The sequence below is a fragment of the Gorilla gorilla genome, chromosome 7, assembly GCF_029281585.2.
Source record: "Gorilla gorilla gorilla isolate KB3781 chromosome 7, NHGRI_mGorGor1-v2.1_pri, whole genome shotgun sequence".
Taxonomy (NCBI): domain Eukaryota; kingdom Metazoa; phylum Chordata; class Mammalia; order Primates; family Hominidae; genus Gorilla; species Gorilla gorilla.
Genome location: NC_073231.2, coordinates 53,284,069 through 53,304,142, shown reverse-complemented (window position 1 = coordinate 53,304,142; position 20,074 = coordinate 53,284,069). Strand labels below are relative to the sequence as shown.

At 36.7% G+C, this 20,074-nt stretch overlaps 1 protein-coding gene across 22 annotated transcripts in view; it reads left to right on the top strand.

Moving 5' to 3' along the window:
* Positions 1-20,074, top strand: part of CSPP1 (centrosome and spindle pole associated protein 1) — a 133,206-nt gene that overhangs the window by 15,837 nt on the left and 97,295 nt on the right. For 10 of the 22 annotated variants that reach the window (XM_055349457.2, XM_031014015.3, XM_055349471.2 and 7 more), the window contains 4 exons: positions 7,779-7,882; positions 13,582-13,662; positions 15,331-15,429; positions 17,093-17,532. In XM_055349457.2, coding sequence (XP_055205432.1) covers positions 7,779-7,882; positions 13,582-13,662; positions 15,331-15,429; positions 17,093-17,532 — 724 coding nt within the window. Of the gene's footprint in view, positions 1-131; positions 251-6,348; positions 6,498-7,778; positions 7,883-13,581; positions 13,663-15,330; positions 15,430-17,092; positions 17,533-20,074 lie in introns of those variants that run through there. The other 12 variants (XM_031014016.3, XM_055349469.2, XM_031014017.3 and 9 more) reach the window with 4 other exon arrangements.

Genomic DNA, 20,074 nt, shown 5'->3' with positions numbered 1-20,074 from the left:
TCTCAAAAAGTCGTTATGGGCGAAAGTTAAATACGTGAAAAGATAGCTGGCACGTAATTGGTACACAATAAATATTAATTTCTTTTTCTCCTTAACATCTTTTTTTTTTTTTTTTTTTTTTTGAGACAGGATCTTACTCTGTCGCCCAGGCTGGAGTGCAATGGCATAATCTTGGCTCACTGCAACCTCCACTGTCCAGGCTTAAGTGATTCATCCTCCCTCCTCAGCCTCCAAGTAGCTGAGACCACAGGTGAGCACCACCATGCCGGCTAACTTTTTTTTATATACATATATTTTCTGTAGAGGTGGTGTTTCGCTATGTTGCCCAGGCTGGTCTGGTCTCGAACTCGCTAGCTCAAGCTATCCGCCTGCCTCGGCCTCCCAAAGTTCTGGGATTACAGGTGTGAGCCACTTGTGCTTGGCCTTCCATCTTTTTAAAAGTAGTTTTTCGGGCTGGGCGTGGTGGCTCACACCTATAATCCCAACACTTTGGGAGGCTGAGGCCAGCAGATCACTTGAGATCAGGAGTTCAAGACCAACCTGGCCAACATGGTAAAACCCCATCTCTACTAAAAATACAAAAAAATTAGCCCAGCATGGTGGCGCAGGCCTATAATCCTAGCTACTTGGGAGGCTGAGGTGGGAGGATCACTTGAACCTAGGAGGCGGAGGTTGCAGTGACCGAGATCATGCCCCTGCACTCCAGCCTGGGTGACAGAGAGAGACTCCATCTCAATAAAAAAAAAAAATGTAGTTGTTTGAATTGTCTTAGGAATTATTCTTTGATCATTACATTCACACATTATGGAGAGTTAACAGTATAACTGGAAGATGGTGACCTCTGCCTTTTCATTAATTGGTGTTACTTGGGCCTGTGACCTAGGCTGACTTCTCATCTTATACATTCCCCGAGTGTCCATATCCACTCACAGGGCTTTATTTACTATTAGTGTGTTCATGACTTCTGAATCTGTATCCCCAGTCCCAGGTTCTATTGCGAACTTGACCCATATGTCTGATTTTCCATTGGACATCTGTACTTGTATGGTCATGTATGGCATGGGCTCAAAATCAAAATTTGCAAAATTAACTTATACTCTTGTCAAACTTTCTAGTGCTCCCCATCTCACTGAGCTGGCTGCCTAGTCATCCTTGATTCCTGTCTTCTCCTGTCTCCTATATCAAGCAGTTACACAAGTCTAGTTGATTCTAATGCATAAATCTCAAGTAAGGTCACTCTGCTGTAATCCCACTGACTTTCTTTTATGAGGCCTCTGTTGTCTGTCAGATTTTTGTAAAAGCTTCCTAGTGTTTTTGGTGGTTGTTTTGTTTTACAGTCTAGCCCCGTGTATCAAATCTCTATGTTTTCTATATATTTGCATAAAACAAATCTGATCATATTAGTCTCTGCTTCAAACCCTTTGATGGCTTCTTTTTTTCTTATATGATAAATTTGCCATCTTAATACTTCTGCTAGATTGGGTTGGTCAATCCTGTCATGTGCTTCTAGAGGATTTGTTCTCCTCTTGGAGAGTAGTTTTGAACTTATTCAGCTTCTCTTTTGTACCACAGTGACATGCCAACTTGCCTCCCGTTGTATTTCCACTGCCTAGCACAGTGCACAGCACTTACTGCTTGGAAAAGTTGTTTTAAACCAACGGGTTAATGTCCCCATTGCAAAAATAAAACCAATTCTCTTGGGTGTGTTGACTTTAATTTTCATGGAATGCTTCTTCCATTGCCATCTGAAACCATTTGATGCACATGGAATTTTATTAAAGAACAATATATAATTGACTAATTTTATACTGCGTAAGCATTTAGTTACTGACCTCTTGCCTGATTAATTGTGGCTTTAAAATTCAGTCAAATACATAGTTTCTCACACTGGGAAAAATGTAAAATTATTTGGCAACTAAGGGTTTTCCTTAAGTGGTCTCATTTAGGAATTATAAAAAACAGGTCTAATATAGGTCAAATTTGGAAATGAGGTATTGACTTAAAGTACTGTAACATCGTAGTTTGAATAAGTAATTAAGCATAGTGTAGTAATCAGTGATATATAAACTGGACATACTCATTTTATCCAATGAAAACAATCTATTGATAGCTCATAGTACAACTATCATACAACACTATGATTTTATAAATTCTTTTCTGTTAGATACTGATGATATTCATGGTTAATTCCATGTGGCTCTTTCTACCACCATTTATACCTTTCATAAAAGGATTTGAGGTAGCGTTACAGTGACTTCTGACACCAGCTACCTGGAGTTGGACCAAACTTCACAGGTTAAGGGCATAGGCCTCCACAAGACTGCCTTCACTTCAGACTCCAGCTGCAAGTTCAAGGGTCACCAGGACACCTTCAGGTCTGACCATGTGGCTATAAATTTGGGGGTTTCCCCTATCCCCTCAAGTTCAATAATTCGTAAGAATGACTCACAGAACTCAAGAAAGCGCTATACTTATGGTCACAGTTTTATAGCATAAGTATACAAATTAGAAATAGCCAAAGGGAGAGACACATAGGGTAAGGTCTGGGAGGGTCCAAACATTAAGTATCTGTTAGTCTCAGGGAGACATTACCCTCCTAGCACATCAGTATGTGACAGGATACAGAATATTGCCAATCAGCGTCACCTAAGCCTGAGTGTCCAGAGTTTTTACTGGATTTTCCTTATGTAGGAATGATTGGTTGAATCGTTGCTCCTTGGCTTGATCTCCAGCCCTGCTGTATTCATTCCCCTTAGGCCTGGCTGATGTCACATGGCGCAAAGGCCCAACCCTCAAATCACATGGTTGGTTTTTCTGGCATGACCAGCTCCTGTTTTTGTCATCTCTGTAGCATAAACTCTCTAGGGGTTCACAATGATTCACTTCGTTAGTATAAACTGTTAGGTATGGTCCAAGGTACCCACTGTGAATAATAAAGACATTCCCATCATCTGGTAAATTTTAAGGTCAAACCCACTAGGGGCTCACAGTGATTTACGTTGTTAGTGTAAACTATTAGGTGTGGTCCAAGGTGTCCACTGTGAATAATAAAGACATTTCCATTGTCTGGAAAATTTTAAGGATTTAGAGGTTACCTCCCAGAAACTGGAGACAAAGGATTCAATTTTTTTTTCTTTTTTCTTTTCCAAGCCCAGAGAAAGTAACAGTCCAATTTTTTAATTACACATAGGATGTACATGATTTAGTTCATATAAGCTAATGAAAAAATGTCTTTAATAAGGAGTTTATCAGAATACTAGTAATATTAAATTAAGAGAAAGTCACCTGAAAGTGATCTATAAAAGATCTTTTATCTCCCTAAACTTTCTAGGCATAATATTTGTGTTTATTTCATTAAAAGAAATTCTTACTAACTTATTACTGTTTAACAACCATTACTGGTATTATTAACAATAATCAATATTGTTGAAATACTTATATTAATCATTTAAATGCTCCCATTAATCTTTTAAAAATGTTTTGATACAAATGTGTGAAGGTCTTAAAACATGTAGTTTCTCCCCACCACCCAGTTTTTTTAAGGGAGAGGATCTTGCTCTGTCATCCAGGCTCGTGTGCAGTGGCACCATAATAGCTTACTGCAGCTTAAAACTCCTGGGCTCTGGGGATCTTCCTGCCTCAACCTCTTGACTAGCTAGGACTACAGGCTCAGGCCACCATGCCTAATTTTTAAATTTTTTGTAGAGATAGAGTCTTGGTATGTTGCCCAGGCTGGTTTTGAACTCTTGGGTTCAAACGATCCTCCCTTCTCTGGCTCCTAAGTAGTTGAGACTATAGGTTTGTGCCACTGCATCTGTCTAGTTGTAGTTTTAATTATTTGTTTTGAGATAGAGTCTCGCTCTGTTGCCCAGGCTGGAGTGCAGTGGCGCGATCTCGGCTCACTGCAACCTCTGCCTCCTGGGTTCAAGGTATTCTCCTGCCTCAGCCTCCTGAGTAGCTGAGATAACAGGTGCCTGCCACCACACCCAGCTACTTTTTTTGTGCTTTTCATAGAGACAGGGTTTCACCATCTTGGTCAGGCTGGTCTCGAGCTCCTTACCTCAAGTAATCCACCCACCTCGGCCTCCCAAAGTGCTGGGATTACAGGCGTGACCCACAGCACCCAGCCTTGTAGTTTTAATTATCATTCCTCTTTGTCTTAGGTTTATCCTATTGTAAACTAAATCACAGATACTCTTCTACAGTTTTTATTCATTTTGTATGAGTGAAATGGGTCCTTGTAGTGATACCTTTATAGCTGAAATTTAAGAGTACAGTGTCTCCTCAATTAGTCACATCTCCTTGTAAGTCACCCATTGTGTAAAGGCCTATTATTATTTCCTATAATTTGTCTTTTGATTATTTTTACATAATGTTTTTTCATGGTAGTATAATAATGAAAAGAAAGTAAATGTTCTATGGTAATTTGTTTCATAGAGTAATTATGATGAATGCTCTGTTAGAAGGTAAATTAATTATGAAGAAGTTATATACTTTAGTCTTAAGTATTTTATGTAAGCCACAACTGCTATAGAAACCAAATACTTCTAATTACTATAGTTCTGAAGCATAATGTTAACTATCTTAGGGTCACTGATATTATACTTGATGAAGTGACATCACTTCAAATGACCCTAAAATAACACAAATGCTTTACTTGCTGCTAGATCCATCAGAAGACAACAGGCACAATAAGTAAGCCTCACCGTGTTCCTTAGCTCATTAAGTCAATTGAGATGCTACTGTTAATGCATGGTTTAAAAGAATAGGATATTTACATTGTTCTATACAGTTCCTAATTTTATGTCTGTGACTTACCTCTAATGCCATAAAATGTTGGTACAAGATGACAAAAATAAGAATTAAAAAGTTAGTGTTTTCTGTTGACTAAACATTAAATTAATAAAGTTATAAATAACTCAGAAGGCATTATATATTGTTACTTGTCTGTTAATACAATTTTACAATACTATTTGAATTAATAGTGAAAAACAAATACTCTTAGTAAATAAAAATTTAACTTAATATGAATAATAGGCCGGGCGCAGTGGCTGAGGCCTGTAATCCCAGCACTTTGGGAGGCCGAGGTGGGCGGATCATGAGGTCAGGAGTTTGAGACCAGCCTGGCCAATATGGTGAAACCCTGCCTCCACTAAAAATACAAAAATTAGCCAGGTGTGGTGGCAGGTGCCTGTAATCCCAGCTACTTGAGAGGCTGAGGCAGGAGAATCACTTGAACCTGGGAGGTGGAGGTTGCAGTGAGCCAAGACTGCGCCACTGCACTCCAGCCTGGGCAACAGAGTGAGACTTTGTTTCAAAAAAAAAAAAAAAATATATATATATATATATATATATGTATATATGAATAATAATGTAAATGAAAATGAATTATGTTTTTCTTTCCATTCTTCCACATAAACCCCCAAGTAGAATTGAAAAACAGCAGTAAAAGCCACCTTAAACATACACTTTTTGTAACTTTGTAAATTGCTTGTTCTTGGATGGGCAAGTAGTGTGTTGGCATCATCCTGGCAGCATTGTTGTCTTTTACTCCTTGGCACAGTAGAACATCCATTGTGACCCTGTGTGACTAGTGATATGTAACTTTGGTAACTACCTCTCTCTATGCAGTCAGACCGCTAAACAGGAGAAATGGAATATTAAGTATAGTATATTGTTCCCCCTCACCTTTTCTCATTTCTTCCTGTGTCTCAGGCACTCATTCATATATTCATTTGCAGATTTATTCAATGAACATTTTCTTGGGTTAAAGTTATGTGCCAGCATTATAAAATTGAATAGCGCATGGGCCTTGCCTTCATAGATTTTATAGTTTAGTTTTATATATGATGTTCCATTCTGAACATGAGAATCAAAACTTTCTCTCCTTAGGCTTAAATTCTGTATCTTTAAAAAAAGGTTTAGATTCCTTCAAAAGGAAACAGTTCCTTTCTAGGACGATTTAAAATTCCAAGCATATGGAATGCTTTAGTTTCTTTTGGAAGAGAGTTAGAAGCATGTGTAAGAGGTGTCCCTAAGGAATCCTCTGTTATACCCTCTATCATCAAGGAGTTAAATAGGCCAGAAATGTTTATCAAGAGAATTCCAGTGTTGATAGCGGTAAGTGGATTTTAGTATTCTGTAAGAATCCATAAACATCCACTTATGTTTATATTACACTGGCCTTTTCCCTGCCTGAAATGTTTCAGTGATGTAGTAAAGCAGTGATATGACACATTCTTGAAAAGTTCCCATCATTCAGCTACATTGTGAGAAATAAGGCACAAAATGGTGATTTTTATATCAGTTTATAAACTACAGTCAAATTTTATTTCCTCTATAGTGCTCATAGCTGAATCTTTAAGGAAAGTTTGGCCAGGCGTGGTGGCGCATGCCTGTAGTCCTAGCTACTCTGGAGGCTGAGATGGGAGGATTTCTTGAGGCCAGGAGGTTGAGGCTGCAATGTGCCATGATCACGCCACTGCACTCAAGCCTAGGTAACAGAGCGAGACCCTGTCTAAAGAGAGAGGAAAAAAAAAAAAGCCAAGTTTTATTTTGTTTAGAAATGATAATTTTTTAATACTATAGTATTATGTGTATAGTAGGACTAAAAAAGGGATGAAGCTTCAGATCTGAATACTCATCTAATGTCTATGCTTCTTGACATAGTATTTTATTATTGAAGGTTTGAAAAGTATATAATTTGATTTTTGATAGCTTTGTTGAGATATAATTTACACACCATAACATTTAAAGTGTACAATTCAATGGTTTTTAGTATATTTACAAGTTGTACAGTCATCATTGTCATCATCCCTAAATGTAATTTGATTTTTAAATTTTGTGTAAGGAAATACTACTCAAATTCGAAGTTTTTCTTCAAAAATTAACATCCATTTACAGAGTTTCTGTTTGGGATGATGAAAAATTCTGGAAATGGATAGTGATGATGGTTGTACAACATTGTAAATGTACTTAATGCCACTGAATTGAATGCTTAAAATGATTAAAATGGTAGGTTTTATATTATATACATTTTACCACAATAAAAATTAATATCCATTTTTATGAAATCAGAAGTGGTTTAACTTTAGAAGTTTTTAGGAATTTCATCCTATCTGAATGCTCTTTGATACAAAAAGAAAATTAAAAAAAAAAAAAGAAATGTCATTCTAAGCAACACATGGCCCTAATAATTTTTTCTCAGAAACATGTTATATTAAAGATATTCTTGTATGCTAAAAAATCATGTTATTAGTTTTCCTAGACTGAAAATGATGCATTAAAATTGTTGTTGGTATTTATTTTTATAGAAATTAGTGTATAATTAAGTGAAGATGTAAAGATAATTAGCTTTTCTTTAATTTTGCTGTTCTTGAGAAAGCAAGATGCCAAACAGTGCTGGACTACTTGTCTTAACTGGAGGAAAAAGTAAATATAATGCACACATGCATATAAATATGTATATGATAATATAAAAGTATCTGTTTATAGGTGCATTAAAAAATTCTCTGCATGGAGACAAGAAATAACAATGTTTGTTGTTCTGGACAGGAGAACAGGGTGGCTAGGGCTCATGGGTGAGAATGATATTTTTGATAATATTTTTGATTATGTGAATGTATTATTTATTGAGACATTTTAAGTAAAAAACTTACCCTAATCCTACTCTTGGAATCAGCATAATTCTGTTCCTTCTTACTGTGCTTTGTTACAGGAAGTAGAACTTTGAGATTGGTTTGAAAATGAATTATACTAAGAAGTTGTTTTTTTTCTAGGAATTGATTATGGATTAAGTTTACCACTTGGAGAAGACTATGAACGGAAGAAACATAAATTAAAAGAAGAATTGCGGCAAGATTACAGACGTTATCTTACTCAGGTAATGAGTTCTATTAATGAGTTGGGTTTAATGTTTCAGAATTCAGCTCCTAAATTTGTTTTCATAAGGTGTTAGTCATATGTGTTAATTTTTAGGTTTTCAGTGGTACTAGCAAAGTAGTAGTATAGTCAAAGTTAAGTGGCATATATGACATTGATAGAGAAAAAAATATTGCTGAGAACTGGTGCCATAGAATAATACAGACTTTTGACCTTTTGACTAAGGCAGTGGATTCTAATTTTAAGTGAGATCGTTAATTATGGTTTTTCATGTTTTCTGTAAAGTTGTCATGGTTTGAAGTAGTCCAATCATGGTTTCCCACTCTTCTACACCCCCCAACTATGTATTAAAATGACATATGGAGTTCTAGTTGCTAATTATTTTCCTATGAGCCAAGCTTATAAAATTACATTTAATTATTTAGCCACTAAAGCTTTTGTTTTATGATCTCATGTTTTACTTAGCAGAACTCTTGAGTATTTTTGTTAAATTCTATAATGGCCAAAGTAAGGTTTATTGTAAGTTTTAAATTTAGGTTATAAAATTATTTTAAACAATTATGATATTTCTCATATCTCAAATATCTCAAAATATTCTTTAGTTTTTTACTGCTTTATGTTTGTTCCAAGTGTACAAATGTCTCTTACTCTGATTTACACATGGAGAGAATGAACTTTGACTTAATACACTTTGTCAATGGTTTGTTTCCCTTGACTTTAGGGCATTACACAAGGGAAAAGAAAGGTAGGGTTGTCTGCAATACGTCCTCCTTCAGTTTTTTCTTTCTTTTTTTTTTTTTTACAATCTAGTAGGTTGCAATCATTTGCATTTATGAGATTCAAACCAATTAGGAAAACGGGTTCATTTGTGATTTTGAGGTGTTTGAATGGCACCATTTTGTATTCTTGCTTTTAGCAGATGACAGCATACACATTATAATTTTCCGTTAATATAGTCATTACTTTTGATTCCTGCTTTGCATTTGTGTTTATTGCTTTCTTATGCATTCTTTTTGAATATTCTGCAGTTAAGTCTGTTTTCAGCATGCAATTTTTTGTTTCTCAAATTACACTAATCACAGTAAGATTAATAGAGTAGTAGAATATCCAAGATATTTGAACTACATGTTGTGAGAATTTGGATTACTCTGTTTTTTCACCAAAATCTATAGATTGCATTGTCCATTTATATTGGAAAACAAAGAGAAACAGTTTATGGTTTTACAAAACTGGTTTTAAAAGGAATCTCACAGATTCACTATTCAGCTAACATATTTTAAACACTTATTATGAAGATATATCAGGTATGCATCCTGTCTTCAAGAGGCTTAGAATTTAGTTGTAGAGATAACATTCTCTTAGTTCTTTAGTTGTAGTGGTAACTACAAGAAGGATATAATGATCAAGATAGTCCTCATAGTGGGAATTTCTGTTTTGTGAGGCAATCTAGATTTGGGTGATCTGGAGAGAGAATCGAAGCGAGGAAGCTTTTCAGATGGAAAGCATAGAGTAAAGGAGGACCTAGAGGGTAGACTTTAGCTTTGTATGAATGAGGCATATTAGGTTTACCAGCCTGACTGGGTCAGAGTATTATTCTTTTTGAGAGTAGTAAGAAATAACGATGTATATAGGATAGGATCAAATTAGAAGGCAGTGGATTTTTAACTTGTTATATGTAATAGTCAGTGATGAGCATCATACTTTCTTAAATAGCTTGTGAAGAGCATGGTAACTGTGTTTTAGGACAGTTAGTTCTGCATGTAGAGACTCTCATTGTCTTAAGTTGCTGCCCAACTTCTTAACTGATTTCCTTGCGCTAATTTTCACTTCACCCTCCAAGTTATTTTCCAGAATGATTCTGTCCCTAACTTATTTAAATATGTCAGTATCCCCTTACTGCCTCCAGGATAAAAGTTCAAATTCCTTAGCATGGCACATGTCTTTCGTGTTCCAGCCTGACTCCCTGGGCTTCCCCTTCCCTACTTCTTCTTCTTGGGTGGAGTTTTCCTCTGGTATCAGATATCTACCATTTTCTCTTGTAGGTTTTGCATTACTCCCTAGGTAAGATTTTTAAAAAGGATAGTTGTGGGGGACATGAGAAGAAATTGCCTTCATGAAAGTACAAATCTTTAAATTCAAAGGGATGTGAAGGAGTTTTTAAAGATTTTTTTGTTTGTTTTTTGGTTTTTTTTTGAGACAGAGTCTTGCTCTGTCGCCCAGGCTGGAGTGCAGTGGTACGATCTTGGCTGACTGTAATCTCAGCATCCTGGGTTCAAGTGATTCTTCTGCCTCAGCTCCCGGAGTAGCTGGAACTACAGGCGTCCACCAACATGCCTGGCTAATTTTTTTGTACTTTTAGTAGAGACGGGGTTTCACCATATTGGCCAGGCTGGTCTCAAACTCCTGACCTTGTGATCTGCCCACTTTGGCCTCCTAAAGTGCTGGGATTACAGGCATGAGCCACCGCACCCGGCCAGTTTTTTAGATTATTAAGAATATAGTCGGCCGGGGGCGCGGTGGCTCACGCCTGTAATCCCAGCACTTTGGGAGGCAGAGGCGGGCAGATCACAAGGTCAGGAAATCGAGACCATCCTGGCTAACACGTTGAAACCCCGTCTCTACTAAAAATACAAAAAAATTAGCCTGGCGTGGTGGCAGGCGCCTGTAGTCCCAGCTACTCGGGAGGCTGAGGCAGGAGAATGGCGTGAACCCCGGAGGCGGAGCTTGCAATGAGCCGAGATCGCGCCACTGCACTCCAGCCTGGGCGACAGAGTGAGAATCCGTCTCAAAAAAAAAAGAAAAGAATATAGTCTTGTAGAGGAGCAGTATTTCCTTAAAATTAGAGAGACAGTCTTTTGTTCACATTTGAGAAGGTGGGAATGGAAGGGAAAGCGAGAGAAAAAGAAAACTACACAGACTATAGGGAGCTGGCTGCAACTTCCTGGATCCCCTGAAATATGTATGGTTTCCAAGTCCCACTGATATCTCTTGTGGCTTCCAGACTTGGATTGCATGGATATTTGAGTTTTAAAAAAAAATCAAATCTTTTAATTTTGTCAAGAAGAGTTATTAAAACAAACAACTACCATCTTTTTTCGTGTTTTAATTAATTTTTTTTTCCTGTGCCCTTCCTGCCCAGAGATGGTTTCCTGTTTTTAGAATAAAAGATGCTTGACCATCTAAACACAGAAAAGACATGTTCTCAGGGGAACAGTTTTTAAATTGAGTCAGTTAATTAATATCCCCAGCCCAGACCTCCATCCTGAACTTCAGAGTTTTCTAGCTGGCTGCATAATTCACATTTTCACTTTGAAATCTTCCTGATATCTTATGTAGACCATGTCCAAAAGAGAATTCTTGATTTCTGTTCTTCCCACCCTCATGCCTGATAAACCTGCACTATCCGTAGCCTGTCCTTTTAATTTCCTTTTTGTCACAGTAATTATTACCTTCTAGCATGCTGTATAATTACTCCTCATTATGTTTATTATTTCTTTTTCATTTTCCCCAGCTTGAATGTACGCTTTTGGAGGACAGGAATCTTTATCTGTTTTTTTCAGTCCCAAATGTATCAGAAAGTTTGGACACATGGTAGGCACTCAGTATTTATTGAATGAATGAATGAATGATTAAAATTTAGCTTTTTGAAAAAACTCACTATGTTGTTCTTTTTTTAAGAATTAAAGTTTTTTTGGTAGAGACAGGGTAATAAAAAAAAGTTTTTTTTTTTTTTTTTTTTTTAAATACTCAAGCTGGTCTTGAACTCTTGGGCTCAAGTGTCCCTCCTGCCTTGGCCTCCCAAAGTGCTGGGATTACAGACATGAGCCACCACTCCCTGCCTGTGTTGTTGTTATTGTTTATTCTTTTCATTTTATTGAAAATTTCAAACATCATTCTTGACCCATGTTTGTAACGGGAAATTGCCCAGTGAAGGAGTGAGGATGTTAAATCTATCTTCCTGGTTGGAACTATGAATGAGTTTTTCATGCATTTATAACTCTACAAAATAATTAGGTTTATAGTGTACTTCAGTATATAGGAGGTAAAATCACTCAGGGATCTGGTCATGTGTCTTATTTTTTCCTTGTCAGGTAAGTTTAGAGTTCCATACAGCCAACTTTCAAATTAGCTTTTGTAGCACAACTCATTTGTAAATTCAGATTTAATGACACTTTATTTATTTATTTTTGAGATAGATTCTCACTCTGTCACCCAGGCTAGAGTGCGGTGGTGCTGATCTTGGCTCGCTGCAACCTCCGCTTCTTGGGTTCAGGTGATTCTCCTGCCTCAGCCTCCCAAGTAGCTGGGACTACAGGCGCGCGGCCCCAAGCCCGGCTAATTTTTTGTGTTTTTAGTAGAGACGGGGTTTCGCCTTGTTGCCCAGGCTGGTCCGAACTCCTGAGCTCAAGTGATCTGCCTGCCTCAACCTCCCAACCTGCTAGGATTACAGGTATGAGCCACCCTGCCTGGCCAGATTTAATGAAACTTTATTAATCACTTAGTTTTGCTAATTGCTATCTTTCCATAATGTTTTGAATACAACGCTATTGTAGTTAATACGTTGTTTTGTGGTTATTTGCTTACGTGTCTGTTTCTGCTACTGAATTGTAAATCCCTTGAATATAGGGAAAATATATTTGTATCCCTACCACCTGAAAATAGTACCTGCATAGTATTTTAGATGGCTGCTAATTGCTTGTTTAATGAATAAATAAAAGGCATGGAATTAGGCAGGTTGACAATTACTGATTGATTTTATCCTTATAACCTAGTGATGTGTAGATGGCATTATTTCTGTTTTATAGACAAGGAAACTGAAATGAAGTGAAGTAAATTATTCCAAAGCAGTATTTGACTGCTAAGTAACAGTACCAGAAAGTTGGAGATCATATGTATTTTTTTACCAATTGGGGATCATGTGTATTTTTTTTTTTTTTTTCCAGTTCTTTGTATTTGCTTTACAGCTTTCAAAGCGATTTTATATTTTTTGTCCTCCTTCATCCTTATACCAGCTTTGGTAGGTAGGCAGAGCAGGTACTATTCTCATTTTACAGAAGAAGAAAGTGTCTGTCAGAAAAGTTAAGTGACTTCCCCAGTGTTACACAACTGGTAAGTGCTTGGGCTAGTTGTAGATCCTAGGTCTTTTGACTGCTAGTCTAATGCTGCCTCTACTACACTGCATTACTTAAATGCTTAATGAACAAGATTGGAGGAACACATAAACAACATTCATAGTTTATATCTATTGGCATTTCAGTAGATATTCACTCATATAATTATAGGAAAAATAGAAAAAAAACTTGTGGCATGCATTAAGATATTTGTGAGGAAGTTTAAATTTGCCTTGAGAACAAAAAGACAGTAGAGCACTGATAATGAAGAGTACGTGCTTAGAAGACGAAATTGGGAATTTTTTTTTCATGCTTCTAATCATCTTGAATCAATAGACATATATATTGCACATGAAAATTAAGGCCTGATTTTCCCTTTCAGGGAGTTGTTGATTGGAAGAAAATTCTCTTTTTTCCAAATGCTTTTGGTGTGGTCTATATAGATTTGTAGTTTCTGTCTTCATTCCATTTCATTCATTTGCTCTGCATAATATAATACTAGTTTAGAATATAGAATGCAAAGACACATTTATGCAACATATTTTATAAAGGCAATTAGGTAATTTTTTTTTAATGTGTATATATACAGAAAAGTTTTCTATCTACGAGTGAAACAGATCCATCTACTTTGGGAGTTTCTCTTCCTATTGGTGAGAGGTTATCTGCTAAGGTAGGTGGATAGGAGTAGTTATTGTGGGTACCAGTTTTCCGAGGCATCAAAATCATTAAAGAACATACTGCTGATTTAAATGCAAATGGAAGATCACATCATTTCCCCGTACTTGAATATATTTCTATTTCAAAAATCCGTGGAGTCATATTTATGCTGTTTAAAAAAATTTTCTTGAACACATTTGTAACCATATAATTTTATATTTCTTTAATATGTTGATTCTTTTGCTGTATTCAGTTATACTTAACTGAATATTCAGAATTCATTTTTTTCAGCATTGATTTCTGACTATAAAGTTTATGCTATGTAACACAGTTATTGGAATAAGTGGATGTGAAATTATAGTGAGCTTTTATGTAGGGTGAGGGTAAGGGTTCTTTGAATGTGTGATTCTGACACTCCATTAATACACGTCCATATTCCTTAGAGGTGAAAGTAATAAAGCACTGTACACCTCTTGTAGTGACTCAGTTCTCACCAGAGTATATCAGAGATCATGAAATAGTATATAAGACAAAATGGACAGTTAATAAATTTCAAAAGACAAACCTAGTTTCTTTTTTTTTTTTTTTTGAGACGAAGTATCACCCCGTTGCCCAGGCTGGAGGGCAGTGGCGGGGTCTTGGCTCACTGCAACCTCCACCTCCCCAGTTCAAGCGATTCTCCTGCATCAGCCTCCTGAGTAGCTGGAGGCAGGATTACAGGCCCCTGCCACCAAGCCCCGCTAATTTTTTGTGTTTTTAGTAGAGATGGTGTTTCACAATGTAGGCCAGGCTGGTCTCGAGCTCCTGACCTCGTGATCCACCCGCCTCAGCCTCCCAAAGTACTGGCATTACAGGCGTGAGCCACCGCTCCCAGCTGACCTAGTTTCTTTAGTACTTTTTTAGATTGTGTTGTTTTAGCAACACAGGAGTATTAAAATTTAAGAACATTTTTTAATCTTATATATTTATGTTTTAACAGAACATTTCATTATAATATTTTTTATAATCTGTGATAATTTTGCTTTTTTAAGTTTAAAATATAAAGGATCATTTTTTAACCTTGGAAAGCAAATGGTTAGCAGCAGGTGCTTCGGGGGAGTGGGTTGGGCATTAGGAGAGGGAGGTGTCCCTGAGAAGGAAAGAAGGAAGGTAACCCCATCATATCTCTTTGGAAACATGCTAATGACAGATCTCCTGGCAAACACAATCATCATATTTACTAGTGGGAGAGATTTATCTCTGAATGCTTTTGTCAGAATACACCTGGTTTGTCTAGGATTGCTGTTGGGAATCAAACCTGGAATCTATGGATTTATGTGGCATGGCTCTATGGAAAATGTCGTCTAAGCTCTGTTAACTATTGGAGTGTAAAATGGAGATGTTTCATGAACGAAGCAACTCCCTTCTGTTAGAGACCTCATGTATTAATGGACCAAAGCATGCAGTCATGCATATTCTCATGTGACAAGAAAGACCTGGGGAGCTGTATGGGTGTCCTCAAACCTCTTCCGACTTCTCCCATGCCTTTCAGTAACATCTGTCCTTGAAATTATTAGTAAAGCTTGATTCTGGGTAAGAGTTCTGATATGTATGATTCAGATTTGACATTCTGATAGGACATTGAGGGATTTTTTTTTCCTGAAGTTGAAGTTTAACATTGCCTTTTGATTTTTATTTTAAGGAAAGGTTGAAACTTGAACGTAACAAAGAATACAATCAGTTTCTCAGGGGTAAGGAAGAATCCAGTGAAAAGTTCAGGCAGGTGGAAAAGAGTACTGAGGTAGGTTTTGCTTTTGAAGTAAATCTGTACTACTACTACCACAGGTTGAATATTTTGTACTTGAAAAGTTTTTTCTATTTTAGACATTTTACTTTTTTTTTGTAAATACTTGCAAAATTAAGCCAAATTAAACCAAACGCAGGACATTTAAATATTTAGTTTTGGAAGTTATTTTATCTCATATTGAAGAACTTTTAACATTTAATTGGGGAGATTTAATTTTAGAGATCAGTTTTGTTAAGTGATTTTCATTTATTTTTAAAACTTTAAATGAGTTTTTATGATGACAATTCCTAGCTATGTTTGTTTTTTTCAAAATTTAAGGATCAATTAGCCGGACATGGTGGCAGGTGCCTGTAATCCCAACTACTTGGAAGGCTGAGGCAGGAGAATCGCTTGAACCTGGGAGGCAGAGGTTGCAGTGAGCCAAGATTGCCTCACTGCACTCCAGCCTGGGTGACGGAGCAAGACCTGGTCTGAAAAAAAAAAAAAAAAAAAAGAAGGATGATTGATGTATCTGGGGCCAAAACATTTACCACTTTCTATATCCTTTGTGTTGAGAATTTAATTTGAAATATTTTGAAGTAATATCTCCTGGGATAGGAATTTGCATTTAGTTTATCCTCTCTTTCTTTTTTCTTTTCTTTTCTTTTTTTTTTTTTTTTTTTGAGACGGAGTCTTGCTCTGTCACCCAGGCTGGAATGCAGTGGCACAATGTCAGCTCACTGCAACCTCCACTTCCTGGCTTCAAGCGATTCTCCTGCCTCAGCCTCTGGAGTAGCTGGGATTACAGGTGCCTGCCACCACGCCTGGCTAATTTTTGTATTTTTAGTAGAGTTGGGGTTTCAGCATGTTGGTCAGGCTGGTCTTGAACTCCTGACCTTGTGATCCGCCTGCCTCGGCCTCCCAAAGTGCTAGGATTACGGGCGTGAGCCACCGGGCCCTGCCACAGAAAGGTAAAATTTTCTTGAAATTTTTTTTTCTAAAAAAATATATGGGTGATTAATGTTGCCTAGGCTGGTCTTGAACTCCCAGGCTCAAGCAATCCACTGGCCTCCACCTAGAATTTTTATGTAATAAGCTTTTCATAAACTGTACAATTTGATGGGTTTTAGAATATGTAAACCACAATCAAGATAACGAGCGTATTCTGTATCCCCCAAAGTGGTTCTGGGACCCTTTGGAATCTGTGTGTCCTCACTGTCCTCCACTCATTCCCATACTGTCTCCAGATCTTCCTGACCTGACTTCTATCACCCTAGACTAGTTTACATTTGATCATTTACTATAAATGGATCTTACAGGATATACTAGTTTTGGAGATATGGCTTCTTTCACTCGGTATGATTATTTTGAGGTTCATTTGTGTTGTTGAATGTATGGATGATTCATTCCGTTTTGTTGCATAGTAATGTTCCATTGCATGGCTGTATCAGCTTGTTTATACATTCCCCTGTTGATGGACATTTGAGTTATTTCTGGTTTTTGCTATTACAAGTAAAGCTCATGTGAACATTAATGTAAAAACGTATATATATATATGGGTGATTAAATAAACATCAGAGTTGAAATGATAGACTAAGTATAAATTGAGGGTTTAATTACCTTATAAGAGATAGTTTCTTATCAAGTTTTGTTTCTTTTTTCTTTTTTAATTGAACAGCCCAAGAGTCAGAGAAATAAAAAACCTATTGGTCAAGTTAAGCCTGATCTAACTTCACAAATACAGACATCTTGTGAAAATTCAGAGGGTCCTAGAAAAGATGTCTTAACTCCTTCAGAGGCATATGAAGAACTTCTGAACCAAAGACGACTAGAGGAGGACAGATACCGACAACTAGATGATGAAATCGAATTAAGGAATAGAAGAATTATTAAAAAAGCAAATGAAGAAGTGGGCATTTCCAACCTAAAACATCAAAGGTTTGCAAGCAAGGCTGGCATTCCAGATAGAAGATTTCACAGATTTAATGAGGATCGTGTTTTTGATAGACGGTATCATAGACCAGACCAAGATCCTGAAGTAAGTGAAGAAATGGATGAGAGATTTAGATATGAAAGTGATTTTGATAGAAGACTTTCGAGAGTGTATACAAATGACAGGTATTTACAACTTCATTTTTATTTTATTTGCTTAATATAGCAAATTAATTGTTAATATTTGCTGTTGTTACTTTTTATCATTATACTAGGGAGAAGCAGTTTTGATTTATCATAATTAATTCTAAGATGCTGTCAGTTTTAAGATGCATCATTATTTTATGTCCCACTGAGGGGAAAAAGAAAACACTCAAGGTGGGGGCCCTGTTGTAAAGTTGGAAAACTGAAAGGCTACACCCTTTACGTAAAAGTATGTGAATTGGAAGTAGTCATTCCCACAGAAAGGGACAGAGAGGAAACGTCCACATCCCAACCTTGGCAGTGAGTGGAGAGTAAAGATACAAACAACCTTCCCTGAGAATTTGAAGTGTGAATTAGTAATGATTCAAGTTCACAGTCCGAATTCATACTGCCAGTAGCGTCCAAAGAAACCTTGGGGCAAGAATTCAGAGTTTTCTCAATTCATAGTGCTCTTGGATGAGGGGAAAAATAACTCTGCAATAACTTGACATAAAACCAGGTCATTGGCTATTCTGACTTCCAGTATTAAAATGTGGCCAGGCGTGGTGGCTCATGCCTGTAATCCCAGCACTTTGGGAGGCCGAGGTGGGCGGATCACGAGGTAAGGAGGTTGAGACCAGCCTGACCAACAGGTGAAACCCTGTCTCTACTAAAAATACAAAAATTAGCCAGGCATGGAGGTGCGCATCTGTAATCCCAGCTACTCAGAAGGCTGGGGCAGGAGAATCACTTGAACCCAGGAGGCAGAGGTTGCAATGAGCAGAGATCACACCACTGCGCTCCAGCCTGGGCGGTAAGGTGAGACTCTGTCTCCAAAAAAAAAAAAAAATTGTGGCCGGGGGTTGTGCCTCATGCTTGTAATCCCTGCAGTTTGGGAGGCCAAGGCAGGCAGATCACTTGAGGTCAGGAGTTTGAGACCAAACTGACCAACATGGTGAAACCCCATCTCTACTAAAAATACAAAAATTAGCCAGGCGTGGTGGGACGTGCCTGTAATCCCAGCTCCTTGGGAGGCTGAGGCAGGAGAATCGCTTGAACCTGGGAGGCAGAGGTTGCAGTGAGCCAAGATTGTGCCACTGAACTCCAGCCTGGGCGACAGAGCGAGACTCTGTCTCAACAACAACAATAAAAATAAATGAATAAAATAAAACGTGAAAAAAGGATACCTTAAAATAGATGAAATACAATTTACTCCTGTAGTCATAAGTTTTTTCAGTCAGATTTTCAGATGGTTTTCATTCAGTTCCTTTGAATGTTTTTGTGACACTATTTATAATTTCTTAACTGCTACAATGAGGTTTTATTGTTGTATTTATCATACATTGATACTTGCCATAGTTTAACCTAACTTGTTTTGGAGATAGGAATACCTCAGGGTCTCATATTTGTCATTGACTTGTTTACTTGACAAATGTTAATACATTTTGAGTAGCTTTTGGGACCTGCTTTATTTGCTAGTCCAGATAGATTCGTTTTTAAGTATTTTAGAAAATGTTTTCGGGGTAGTGCTGTACATTCAATATTCTAACTATTAATTACAATACAAAGCTTTTACAGTTCTTTGTCTTCTACATTCTGTAGCCGTTATGTCCTCACACAATATTTTTAGTATTTACCTTGATTTAGGTAATTTGAATGAAGGATTAGAATTTGGAAATGGCAATTATAGTTTCTCTGATCTGAATCTAATTGTTTATACTTCAGAAAATTCTCCAAATCCTATAATGTTATATTTGAAAATGCTTATATGTAAGGTAATTAAAGGCTGACTAAACTAAAATAACTCAATTGGGGAACTGCAAGTAGTCTTTGACTCTTGGTGATAATGTCTCCTTTGTACATGAGAACTTCTTTTCCCTTTATGGTGTTTGTTTACATTTAGGGTGAATGTAATGCATAGCCTTTTAAGTTTGGAATTTTAAGAAACATAATGGTTGCTTCTTTGTTTTTTTTTATATTTTAATCTATTACTTTTATAATTATATCCTGTGATAATTTTATACATGAACTAACAAATGAATATCATTCTATTTGAGAACTCTCATATCTTCTTATGTATCCCAAAATAAAATAAACTCCTTCAATATAAACTTTCCCAAATACTATTTAAGAATAGATTAAACATGAGATTGAGTGAGAATAATTCTTGTTAAATACTTTAAAGTGTTTCTTCAATATATAAATCATATTTTATGTATTTTTATTTCTTTTTTATATCAACTCTGACATCTCCAAGTGTTTTTTCTTATGTGTCTCTTTAACAATTGAATTTAAAATTGGATTTCTTTATTTCAGATTTATAGATTCCTTATTTCCAGCAAAAAAAAAAAAAAAAAAGACCAGTCATTCAGTAGTTTATAAATAGACTGGTTGGTAGGAGAAATGACTGTATTTGTGAAAATTTTGAGACTAAAGAAATGTGGAACTGAGTTTCATCTCTTGCTCCAAGCATTTATTCTTAACATACTATGCAATCTTGATCAGAAGTTCTTGACAAAAAATAATTATAATGTATTATGAGAAG